The sequence below is a fragment of the Anopheles bellator genome, chromosome 1 (assembly GCF_943735745.2).
Source record: "Anopheles bellator chromosome 1, idAnoBellAS_SP24_06.2, whole genome shotgun sequence".
Taxonomy (NCBI): Eukaryota; Metazoa; Arthropoda; class Insecta; order Diptera; family Culicidae; genus Anopheles; species Anopheles bellator.
This window is the reverse complement of record NC_071285.1, coordinates 1,390,020-1,403,190: the sequence shown is the minus strand read 5'-3', so window position 1 is coordinate 1,403,190 and position 13,171 is coordinate 1,390,020. Positions and strand designations below refer to the sequence as shown.

At 50.9% G+C, this 13,171-nt stretch overlaps 1 protein-coding gene across 1 annotated transcript; it reads left to right on the top strand.

Moving 5' to 3' along the window:
- Positions 1-4,044: 4,044 nt before the first annotated feature.
- LOC131205880 (insulin-like growth factor-binding protein complex acid labile subunit) lies at positions 4,045-5,652 on the top strand. The gene has a single exon (XM_058198170.1). The coding sequence runs from the start codon at positions 4,045-4,047 to the stop codon at positions 5,650-5,652; it is 1,608 nt and encodes a 535-aa protein (XP_058054153.1).
- Positions 5,653-13,171: the final 7,519 nt, after the last annotated feature.

Here is a 13,171-nt window from a genome sequence, read left to right as displayed (position 1 = left end):
AAAGCGAGAAGGGTACTGTTGAAGAAAATGCCAGGAACTTCAACTCCTGGTGTAGCGTTCGGTGGGGAAAACTGAAGCCACACCATGAACCTTCGTAAAGATTCATATTTGTTATGCTGCGCCTTGATGGGCCATGGGCCATGGGTATCTTCCCAAAATAAACTTCCCAAAACTCGATCTGTCCCAACTCATCATCGCTGGGGCGTCTAGGGCAGAGCAGAGGAATGATAACGCCTATCAGTTCCAGCGACGGTTCGATAATCGATGCGGGGACCGCTTTCGTTTCGTTAACTAGGCCAACCGTTCTGAGGCCAGAAAGCTGCCGATGCTGGCTGCCCGAACCGAACCAAGCAATTAAATCAAACATTTATTCAGCGCCTGCAGCGCCCTCGAAAGTGGTCCTCGTCCGTCGGTAAATACCAGGTATGGCGACGATAAGGGACGATGTACCTCCGTGTTCTCCCTGGTGGAACCTGAGGCCAGCGACCCAAATTAATAATCCTGCCGTGCGGTTGCGAGCCCAAGAATCGAACCTCCGAGTTTCGGGCCGTGTTTTTGGTCTTTAATCATTCATCGGACGCAGACCCAATGGTTCCGCTTCTAGCCCCGAGGTGAGGCTCTCCGAACTGGGACCCCGTGGAGTACCGTGGTGCGGCACGCGGTTCTCTAAGCAGCCAGAAGCGACGAGTGGCCGGGAAGAGGAAGAAGCCCCGATACTTGACCAAAGACGCTAGACGCCACTACAAGAAAAATGACGCGTTCCCGGTTCCTGGGGCGAAGAAGCTGGCCTCGTCGGCGGTCGGCGGGTGGTGGCATGATAAATTATAATTTTTAATTACATTTGTTAACCGTTTTATTCCCCGTTGACGGTTGCCTCCAAGGGGCCTGGTGCAGGTGGAACGGGCCGCGCACCTTTTCGGTGGGGGGGTTCTTTGTTCTTCTCGGGTGTGCCGAGAAACGTCATGCTTCTGGCACACGTTCTTGTTCCACAGTTGCTGGGTTGGGGTTACACGCCGGGCGGAAGTGTAATGTTGAGAGGCGTCCACAAAACTGGCCATCAATAATTTTTCGGGTTGACCCGGGGAAGCCCAGAGCCGTCCGTCTTGGACTAGAGGCATGCCAGAGAGACCCCGGAGGGAGCTTCTGTCCCGAACTCCGGAGAGACACCCCGAAGGAGCGACGTTTGTCGGGGAATCATTTTTCATCCTCCGTAAGACGCGTCACGTTCTCTGCGTTGAAATCGGTCGCCACTACCCATGGGATCTCCTAGCGAACGACATAGGACGCCCTTCCCTGGTCCGACTATCGGGCACGGCGTTTTGGATTTCCTGGTTAACCGCCGGGGGCACCGGGTTTCATCTATCTGTCGGGGAATCGGTTCCCCAGCCGTGCGGCCCTCGGGCTTCTAACGACCGATCTTTGTCTTTCGGGAGACCCACCCAAAGGAGACCCATTTTTTGTGGAGTAAACGACACTCTGCCACGGTAACTGCCAAACTCGACAATCCGCCACGGTTATCACTGTCCCGCGGCCCGCGGTTGACGGGCCGGGTCTAACATGCATCCCAAATTAGCATATTGGAAGAGGAAATGCGTTTTTAATTAGGCTTACCGTGTGGGGCGAACTAGACCCCTTTCAGTAGGTCTAGCGTACGTTGAGAGAAACCACAGAATGGTGGCCGCGGACGGATGGATCCGTTGTTTCAACCGGCCCCGTTCTGCTCTACCGGCGGGAGTCGGAATGTGAAAAAATACCCCCGTGTTCGGCCACATATCGATTTACCTCCCTTCGGTCTAACCACGCACGCAACGGGGAAGTGAGTTTAATTAATTGGATTCCTCCCAAAAGTGATGTAAAATTTACATTTTTATTTCCCGACCGCGAGGTCTTCCGACGATCAAACGGTGGTACAGGCAGGTCATAGCCAGCGCCGCACCATGGCGGACGGGCGAGGGCCTTTGGAGTTATGGGAAAACGGACGAAAGTGTTGGGACCAATAGACGTACTAATCACCGTTGTGGTCACATTTGTCAGCCTCCGATGAGCCGATCGATAGGTTCGATCGGTTAACGAAGATGAATTGGTTGAGAGCGCTCAACTATTTATTTTTCGCTTTAAAACAAACAGAACTGTAAACTTAGTGAAGCAAAAAATTGTCCTTTGTGATCTACATCCTAATTACATTTAAAATTTTAATGCCTTTGCGTACATCGGGACTGTTTATTCATGAAAATAAAAACCGATGGAAATAAACACCAAACAGAACTAGTTCCAGGATGATACAGGTTAAACATGAAAGTAAACATTGTTTGATTCTCTTCACTCGTTAACTCTTTTACACTCTCATTTAACAGTGTTGTGTTTTTTATTTTACTTCCTCGGTTTCGGTTTTTAAATCCATTTCACCGTCGGCCGTCAGTTTGTTGCTGAACATCAGCTTTCAGATAAACTTTCAAGCCCCTAAGCATCCCCTACTTAAACCGTGTTTGTTGGTTTTGGGTTTCGTGTTGCTTTATCCCGGGATCTAGGCGGGAATTCTTTTCTGTGACGTTTTGTGTACAAAGCAGTCAGCGATAAAAAGATACCTCCATCACGGAGCGAAAACATATTTTAATAAAACTCTATGACACAGCACATTTGCGAACCTGTCTTGGTAACACTCCAGGAGTCTCCCGTGGGGTCCGGCTCTGACAGCCGCTTGGTCAGTGAGGCGATACAATTACCCAGCATGATCGTGTGTTTATGTGCAGCGATTCGATTGAAACTTAAAACTCGCGGCTTCAAGTGCTCCCTCAAGTATGGCCAACGTGTGTACGGGCCCTGCCTTTTGTTTTACTTCAATTAACACCGCCACGCTGCTTTGCGAGGTGCGAAAGAAGAACTAACAACCGAGAGGACTTCAGGATAACTTCTGGAAAGCGCTAGAAGAGCGCTAGAAGTATAAATCGAGTAGAGGTAAAGTGTGAAACTCGGAACGGCTATCTGACAGGGCTGATCTCCCCGGAGCCCACCCGTCATCAGACCCCGTGGGAAGGATGCCCCCTGTGCGGTGGTGGTGGTGGGTTCGGCATCATCAAATCAAAACAATGATACTCTGACGGTTGACTCTCAAAAGTCGATTTAAGTCCAGGCTCTTTCCGTCCTGCTTAGACACTTGACTTGATGCGACGGATACGAAAAAAAAGGACAGCCAAAGGACGCACAAGTGGCGGCCGGATGACGCAGGAATCCTTGGCTGCACAGACGAGGGGACACCCAGTTCGGAGGCCGGAGAATCGTATGAATTATTCATCCGGGCGAAGAGGCCCCAAAAAGATGCCGACTGCCCGCGCGTTTAACTGGATGGCTGGTGGCTGGCAACCGTTCTGCCAAAGTTCTAGTACGGTGCCCACGAAGCAACCACGAGTGTCCGGAATAACCAAGCGATCCCAGCTCAGCGCTGGAGTACATCTGGAGATGAGTCGGGTTATTTTAGAATTTTAAATTAAAAGACAACTAACCAATCTGCCGTACAATGTCTCATCATCGTAATGGTTCGTGCCAGTAGCTCGTTTGCATTTGTCTACAATGTCGCGTCACGACGCCGGCTTCACAGGTGCACCGATCGCCGGCGGACTGTAAATCGTCGAATTATGCACGGAACGATGCAGTTGTACCGAGTCCTGTGTCTCTGCCTACCGATCGCATTGAATTGGCTTCCTTGGGATTTCTATTTCCATCGCATGCACCGAAACATATCGAAGCATAAAAAAGGTGGAGAGGAGAGAACCGAAAAGGAATCTCATTCGATCCTCTTTTCTTCTCCATTCCTTGATCGTTTTCGTCGAGAGAGGATTCAGTCCGTCGGAAACGGGAGAGTGAGTTCTTGCGTGAGTGTGAGTGGTTTCTCTCTCGTGAGAGAGAGTGAAGATCTCCGATCGAGCCCTTAAAACCAACGGACCGGCCGGTCCGGAGCTCAGTTTGAAGATCTTTTTCGAATCAAACGGTTCTTCGACACGTGGTGATCAATCCTCAGATAGTCTGTCCAGTATGGCTGTGACCAAAATGAACGTGATCGTGATGTTGGTGACGCTGTGTAGTGTTTTCGTACCGTTCGAGGCCAGGGCCGCGGCCTACTGCCCGAGCCGGTGCGTCTGTGACGATGTGAAGCTCCACGTGACGTGCGGCGAGGGTGAACTCGATGTGCTGCCGATCGCCCTGAACCCCGCCATCGAGCGGCTAGTGATCAAGTTTAATCGCATCAAGGCGATCGACTCATCGATCCAGTTCTACACCGAGCTGACGATGCTGGACCTCAGCTACAACCATCTGCTGGGCATCCCGAAGAGCATCTTCATGTACCAGCGCCGGCTGCTGCAGTTACACCTCAACAACAACAAGATCTCGTCGATCGGCAACAAGACGTTCGCCGGTATGGGCGATCTGCGTGTGCTGAACCTGCGTGGAAACTTCATCGAAGGTGTGACGAAGCGACTGTTCGCTGCGCTGCCCAATCTGGAGGAGCTGAATTTGGGTGAAAATCAGATCAGCTCGCTGCACCCGGACGCGTTCGAGGGGCTGACGAGCTTGCGAATCCTGCATCTGGACGATAATGCGATCACCAGCATTCCGACGCCCTCGTTCAAGCCACTCCGACTGTTGGCCGAACTGTATCTGGGGCTGAACACGCTCTACCAGCTGCAGACCGGTGCCTTCGAAGGGCTGCAGCACTTGCGCCGGTTGGATGTGCGCGGTTCGATGCTCGTCAACCTAACGATCGATACCTTTCGTGGTCTGGAAAACGTACGATCCCTGGACATCTCGGACAATCATCTGCTGAAGGTGCCCACGGTCTCGCTCAGCATTCTGACCCGGCTCGAGGAGCTGGCACTGGGGCAGAACGACTTCGACACCATCCCGGAGGGTGCGTTCTATGGGCTGGCCAATCTGCGAAAGGTCTCCATCTCCGGTGCTCTCAATCTGCAGCGAATCCAATCCGGTGCGTTCGCTTCCAATCCGAACCTGGACACGATCGTGATCGCCTCGAACCGTTTGCTGGCCGAGCTGGATGAAGGAGCCTTCGCCGGGTTGCCGCATATCGACAATGTAATTCTGCGGGACAACGCCATCCGGACGTTCCGGGAGGAGTTGCTGCCGTGGAAGCAGCTACGTAACTTTGACGTGTCCGGCAACCCGTTGGCATGCAACTGTCACATGCGCTGGATGAAGGATCTGCTGCGAGCCAAACCGATCGAAACGGAGCAGAATCAGGTGATCTGTCAGTACCCGGATCGGTTCGCGGGCGAACCATTGCGGGAGATCAGCTCCGAGCTGCTCGGCTGTCATCTGCGGCCGTCGAAAGACCGGGCGGTGGTTGGCGCTGTGCTGGTGGCTTCGGCGGCTTCCCTTACCACCTTCATCCTTGTGGCGTACCGTCTACGCCATCGACTGGTGGACGTTCTGGGGGGGCCCGAGTGGCACAACAAACGTAACGCGCTCAAGGAGGAGAAAGATTTGGAGTTTGCCAAAGCATACCCGGAGATCGAGTACCATCAGCCGAACTACAACATCTACACGTGCAACTACCAGCAAACGTACGCCACGAAGCCGTCCCCGCAGCACCAGTTCCAGCAGCACATCTACGAGACCCCCATTCCGGTGTCCGATCTTTGAGCGCTGAGGTTTGAGCGCCCGGATAACGGGCTCTGGGAATTCAACGGGATGCCGGGAAGCAGCCACACTACTTGATGGACGTCGCTGTGGGCTCCAAGTGGATCCATCGGGGTTTCGGGACCCCAACAGGACGAAGAGGCTCCAACGAATGCGGGTCACAAGCTAATCAGCTCAGCGGCCGGACTGAGCCAAGCCATTCCGAGGCAGCCAGGAAACATATAGCGCGCAACCGAGAGCGAGTTTCGACGGACTGGTTAACGGTGACCGGCGGCAGGGGCAGCGCCGAGGGGCAATCCCAGCAAAGAAGGGTTGGGTGCCCTCAACTGCGAATTAAAACAAATGAACTCATTAAATCGTGGTTTTCGAAATAAAAAAACGACTGACGCGATGAAAACATAACCATCGGACCAAAAAAAAAAAAAAAACTAGTTCTTGGCCTGTCTTTCTCCTTCCTGACCTCGAATGCACCGCGAAAGTGCACTCTCCGAAACTTCGCCATCCCTTCGCCCTTCGTCCCGCAGGCCAAGTTCATCATCAGCCGAGTCGGGGTCTTCCCGCGGCTCCCTGGGAGTGTGTCCTGGGAGATTTTAATCGCTCTCGGTTCTTTCGGTGTGTTTCTTCTCTTTCTTTCTGTTTTTTTTTTCTTTCGGGATGGGCTGTAGGGTTCACTTGCATTCGTGGGACTCCAGGTTTTTTTTTTCTTAAATATTCCAGCCTTTTTTTCGGGACAGCAAAGGCCGTTCCAGGTCTGCTGGGAAGTTTGCTAGTGAAGTCGGTTCTCCGTTTTCTCCGCTGTCCGTCGAAGAAGATTTATGCCACTTCCAGATAGGGAATACAGGCCTCGTAAAGTGGACGGGATGAGAAAGGAGCAAACGGGACGGAGGATTGTTATCTGGCTCACTCGCACACAGATCTCCTCAATCCGGGCGAACATCGATGGTTGCGTTTCGGTTGCACTTCTGCATTTCTGCAGTTCCCGTACGCACGTGTGCTTCGTATTTTCTCTTCTGCATCGCAGCCAGTGCCGCGTAAAGTAGGTAGGTCAGTCCCGAAAAAAGGACTCGCTTACCCCCTGGGGGGGGCCAACAAAATGCGAGGAACGGTTCTCGACGTAGCCCAGTTCAGCGAGCGAAATTTTGTGACACTAGCTCGCATCGAGCCAGGTTCTGGTTCTGGCGTTAATAGGCCACTGCCCGGGGCCTGCTATCCTTTACCTTCCGAGGACAAGGCCAACAACGAACGACCCAGCTTTCACACGGCCCAGAAAGGCTCGCCCCTAGACCAGCCACTGATGAGCTATCAGAGATTGTGAAAATTGTGAGCTAATAGCTGGTGTTTGCGATTGGGCCGGAAGAAACACCACCACTCGAACCTGACCGATGATGACATTGTGGCAGAGAGACAAAAAGAAAAAACAGAAAATCATCAACAAGACGCTGGCCGACCGAGGACATCCACAAATGAGCTTTCGGCTCCGGGCAGCGCGGTCGCTGGGAACTTGACACCGTACCACGAAAGGACTCGGTCCGGGAGGCGGCGGACGATTGTCGGATAATATTTCATTTCAGCAGCGCTCCTCGGAACGTCCTCGTTGCATCCGAAAATGTCCTGGAACCTGATGGAAGCTTGCCTGGTGTCTTGCCCTGGAGCCGGGGCATTAGGAGGGCAATCTTGCAGCGAAATCCCATGGCCGTGCGCGCGCGTGTGAAATAAAATGTCGTTGGTCGTATCGAATTTGAACAAGTGGAACCAGTGGCCGAGGCCAACACAACGTAAGAGGATTTCGGCGTAACGCCCCGAAAAAGGACGAAAATAAACCTCTAGCGACCATGGGACATGGGCGAAAAAGGTTGACCAACAGGGCCGGCCTTGGGAACGAGGACGAGTCGTCGGCGAGGATCGCCACTCGGTTCTGGAGGATTTTCGGACAAATCGTAATAGCGTATCAGCGGCCTAATAATAACGATGTGTCCAAGGAGTGAGAATAGTGAGAAAACAATTCTACTGTGTGGGGAAATTGGCCCGTAAAAAGCGTATTTTTTTCAAGTCGCACTACGTAAGCCGGTTTAACAGCCGGAGAATTTTGTACAAAAGATAGCAGTACGCTGGAGACAATCAAATATTAACAGTCTTAACAGAGGTCTTATAAAAACCTATGGGCTTTATTATTTAGTTTAGTGGTGTCTATGTTTTTTTGAATCTTCTTTTATCTTTTTAGCATAAATATTTATCAAATACTTTATGAACTTTTCATTGACCACAGCTAATCAAAACTTTTTCGATCAACGCCTCTTTTAAATTGGCTGGCAATCGACCTATCGATCGATAGCGCCATAGCTAAGGTCGTTAACAAGAATTTATACTGATTAAATAATCCGTCGTAAGTTGATCTTGCGAAGCAACGGTTCAAAGCTGTGAGCCCTTACACTTTATATAGCCGTATGAGCCGTATCGTTCATTAAGTTTATTTAATTTTATTGACTTTATAAGCCCATCCTTTCTGGCGTTCCTGAGGTCCCTACAACATCCAGCTGTAACCTACCATCGCAGAAGGGGAGCAACTGCTTAAAAATCCGACAATCGGTGCACGTAACCTGGGCTGCAGTCGCCGGGTTGCATCACTGCTTGGGTAGCAGCTGCAAAATGGCAACATCCCTGTCCCCCCCGTTCCGTACAAAGCTGGGGAACACCAACACATTACACGGAAACCAACTTTTGCTGTGTTCCTCTCGAAAATCCCGCACCGATTCCGACGGTCGAAAATGGCCAAAAAAGATATTGTTACCTTTGGCGCAGAACTTGCCCTCAACAACGTTGCCTTCGACCGGATAATGATGGTTTAGAGAGCTGCCCTGTGCCATGGGGGACCGGTTCCCTCCAGTGTAACCACAATTTATCACCTGCTACGGGGCGCTCTGCGATGATCCCCTAAATTGGTTTGAAAATTCAATTACGCACCTTAGGTGACCGGGTCAGGTGGACCTCCCGGCCATGTGGTCCCGGCCGACCGGAAGCCGGGAGATGATTGAACGAAAATTGATCGTGATTAGAACACTGCACAGATCGACCACCAGCAGAGGCCATCGGTTTCGGTAGCGGTTAAAGTAGAAACTGGACGAAAAAACAACGGCCGTCAAGCTGTTCAGTCAAGCTCGCCCTTTGGAGCGCTGCTAGGAGTCAGGGTCGGGAGCCACCGGGCCACTTTAAAAACGCTGTAGGTGGCTGAAGAAGGCAAACTTGAGCGCGTGACGAAGAAACGACATTTGAATGCAGCCCGTCTAGACTGTCGAAAATCCAGATTTGTCCAGGGACTCCAGGCTGGACGAAGGCAACCGATGATTGGTAGGCCACATACGTTGCGTCTGCTGAAACACGATACACGAGAGATTAACATTCTCGAGCCCTGGCCCCCGGCTCGGACAGCGACATTGTCGTCGTCGACGTTTCGGTTGTCGTTTCAAGTCTGCCACTTCATTACTCACATACCGAAGGCTACTGGGCCGTTCGATGGGCTACTGCCAGACGTGGCGCGGTCCGTCCGGTCCATCAATATCCCTAAGATCGCCCGGTCCCGGTCTTCAGTGTGCGGTGAGGATGATGCGCTCGGTAAAGATTTCATGCAACATTCATGAAGTCCTGCTGGGGTACCGCACTCGCTGATCCGTCTGGATGCCCTCGTCCGGGTTATGGACCGTTTATGCCGTAGCGTATGGGCCATTCGGGCCTCTGTGACGGTGGCTTTGGTGAGCTTCTTTGGCGAAACTTCGCCCCATGCACGTGCTGCCAATTATTTACTCATTTGCCATTCACACCACGCGGCGACCCCGGGAGTGTATGGCGACCACCACCGACCACCAGGCGGCGCTGAAGCTGTCGCCATCAAAGAGATTAGAAGAATGATTGGTTCATTAGGCGAGACAAGCCGGGCTGGCATTACTCTTTATCTTAAGACACTCTCGCCTCTGAGCCTTTCGGTGAAGGGATAATTGGAGTTGGAATACCCACCGATTCGGGTACATCGTCCTGTAAAACAAGGTACCCATTTCCGGCTCAGGCAACATTTGCTCCTGTGCTCCTACCGGGGGTGCCATAAATCAACAAATTAACCCGTGTTTGGTGCTGCGGAATGTCTCTCTCGCCGCTCTCGCCAACACTGGAAGTCCGGCCGGGTTGGCTTCCGCTCTTCCGGTTCCATTTATGAGTTATGATTTCCGTGTTATCGGGAGGTGGCGGCTGCCCGGGACGTGCCGTACCGTGCTGGATTGATAAAATATGGTCCGAGAAAAGAATTAACGACTTTGGTTTTGTGGTCTCTATCTCTTTTTCGCTCTCTCTCTCACTCTCTCTCATTCTCTCTCGGTGGGTGCATCTCTTCAAGTGCAATCCGGTGCAGCAAGAAACATGGTCCAGACTGCCACTTGGGCCGCGTGGCTCGTGGAACATAAACTTGTGTTATGTTGTGAGTTGCGAGGTTTTGTTTTGCTGTAGCTATCTCTCATGCGCGCTCTCCTTGCGTTACCCTTTCAGGCCACATGGCCAGTCTATGGTGGCCGAACAGAACCGTCCGAAACCACAGAACCCATATTTCAAGCGAGTCAACCAGACGATCCTGGGTGTAACAATAATAATTCGTATCAAAACGTTTAAGAGCTCTCTCAATCTCTCTTTTCTGTGAAATATGTTTGTTTAATTTCACTCTAAGGCTTAGCGAGCACCGTTTTTTCGTTAAATTGCAAATGGATCAACCTAAAGTTTGTGAAATTTACGATAGGTTCGTTTCGAAAATTTACGCATTTCAGAGACGTTCAGTGCGTTAATTCGACGCGAAAAATGGGACAATGGCCAGCCGGCCGGCCGGTGACCACTTTCTCGCTCGCAAACCGGCGGAAAGAAGCATAATTTCTCTTCCCGAAAAAAAAAAACTGGGTCCAGACCGAGCATAATTATTTTGTCATCCTTTCGGACCCTACCCCACTGACGAACGGCTGGCTGGCTGGGCCGTAAAAGTGGGGCCCCTAGCCCAGCCAGCTGAGGCCATCATAATGTGGCTGGTTATCATTTTGCAACGCTTTTACACTCGCGCGCGGAATCATTTGCCCATTTACAAGATAGGGTCGGTTTTATGGGCAGCACATAGTGGAGCGCATAAAAAGTGCCGCCGGTGTTTTTTTTGCACTTCCGGGCCACAATGCAAAATTCAGCATCCATTATCCTGGCGAGCGCTTGCAAACCGTATTTCCGGGTGTAATGAAATTAATAAGTTTAATGCGTGGACCCACGCGCTTTAGAACGGAGTATAAAAAGATGGAGTTTTTTTCGGGCGGCGCGAAAGTGGATTTCGAACAGCGGGAAAAAATTGCCTCGGAACCTTACGCTAGACTGACTGCGATAATGTTGTGCAGATTCACCAAGTAGATAACCTCCCCGGAACGGGCCAGGACGGACGCGAAAGCTCAAAGGTGGCGCGTTGTACGACGCGCGATGTCTTCCTGATTGGTTGCTGGAAATTGTCATTGCCCGAAACAAAAAGAATGTAAAACGGGCAACTTTTCCGTCTCTTTTTTTTTGTGTGTGTGCCTCGGTGACGAACGGTTTTGGCGGAATGAAAAAGTTCTAACTAACAGCATTGGAAAGCGGGAAAATGCTTCCCATTCTTTCGCTTCGAATTTATTTAATTCACAGCCGTAAAGAGGTTGTATAATGAAGGAGTCAAAAAGTGTAGAATTGAGAAAGTGAACAACAGACAGCGCAAAAAAGTGTGTGCTCAAAACGAAAGCAAAAAAGCTGCGGCAAAACCCCGCGCAAGACCCTCATTTCGAACGGGAACGGCATCTTCGGGCGCTTTTATTTACGTTTCGTCTGGGCGCGAAATAAGCTCGCCAGCCAAATTTTCCCTTGGCATCCGCATCGCGGTGTAAAACAATGGCGCACAACTTTTCCTTTTAGTTTTCAATTTCATTCTGGCAGTGCGCAAAGTGAATGATAAGAAGGAAGGAAGCTCGTTCAGAGCGCGGAAAAAATGCACGGAAAAACTGTTGCAGGAAGCGGAATATCGTCGACATCAGTTTTTAAATGCTTCCATTTTTCCACATCGCCTAACGAGTTTGTCCTTGCCAACTCTCGGCTCAACGCCGGTGCCGGTGCTGCTGGCAACGTCTTCACTCGGCCGCTCGGCGGGCGCTTCTTCGGGTGCGAAAATTAGTGATTGCAAGGCATCGGATGCAAGGAGCCAATTTTTTATTGCATCCCGTTTTTCCTACTCGTCGCCCAGTTACGGCCGTCGCCGACGCTGTCACTCAATCTCCAGCTCCCGTCTCGGCTCGGCCGATGATGTGCGATCCGGTTCTGCGCGGCCACGCGTACCGGCGTAAGTGAAATTTTGAAAATTTGCATAATATTAGCATTATAAGCGAGACAATTGGATGTGCCGAGCGCATGCATATGGGGCCGACTCCGAATCCAAACGGCCGGGATTGAAGTGAACCGATGGAAGGAATATGAGCGATGTTGAAGCTTATGGCTCGTCCCAGACGTACGTTCAGCATTCACGACACGGAATTTGGCGAAAGAAAACTGCAAAACGTATCATCATCGTCCGGCAACGCCGCGAGTGGTGCCGGGTTGCGAAACGTATACAAAGTTGCAAGTTTTATGTTTTGAAGAGAAACGCAACATAATGTTGTTATATTATTAGCATACTTTTCTAAAGACTATCCAAAGAACTACTGTTGTCAACTTAATTGTTCTAAGTCTAAATTTATGTTCTAGCGCCCTTGAAAGTATTGTTAGATTAAACTTTTATTTAGTAAATTAATGTTTTTGTGGCTCGTTGAACCATTCGTTGTTAGTTTAACTCGATGTAATTTTCCAATTCCACCGATGGTATCACCACTCCCGGACCATAATTTCCTCTAAATTGCACCACTTTCGTTCGCGGTTTTCCGCGTGACCTCTTTTCCAACTCTTATCAGGGCGCTTATCAGAAAAATATGGCCCCTTTCCGAATGATTTCATTACGCATTAGTGTTGGGCGAAACACTTTCATTAGAAAGTTGGGCGGCAGGGCGGACGGGCACACCATAAATCATGCTTCACGGAAGCAGCCCGAAACCCGGGCTGTCCCGTTCGGGTGTTCGCCCAGGAATTTAAAATCCGTTTTCCGGGCGCACACAAACACGGACACAGTCTCGGCGGGAAAAGATTGAGAAAATTTTGTTCCACCACCCAAATGAAGTTATCTCCAAAGTTTTCGCTTTATTTTATTTTATTTTATGCTTATTCCCAAGAAGGCATCAGCGAAACCACAAAGGGCGACTCATCGCCAGCGCCTCGGCTCGGTGGTTTGTGCATGTGCAATCCCGTCACCGGAGCGGGCCCGAAATGTAATAACGTGAAACACAATCACGGAACTCCGGAAGTGTTCCGAATGCCGAGCGCCACTGACCGACCGACCGACCGAGGTTTGTGCGGGGTTTTCCGCAAAAGTTTTCCAATTTGTTGGCGCACTTCATGGCGTGGA

Coding starts and splice junctions, on each gene's coding strand:
- LOC131205880 (XM_058198170.1), top strand. CDS start 4,045: ATGAACGTGATCGTGATGTTGGTGACGCTGTGTAGTGTTTTCGTACCG.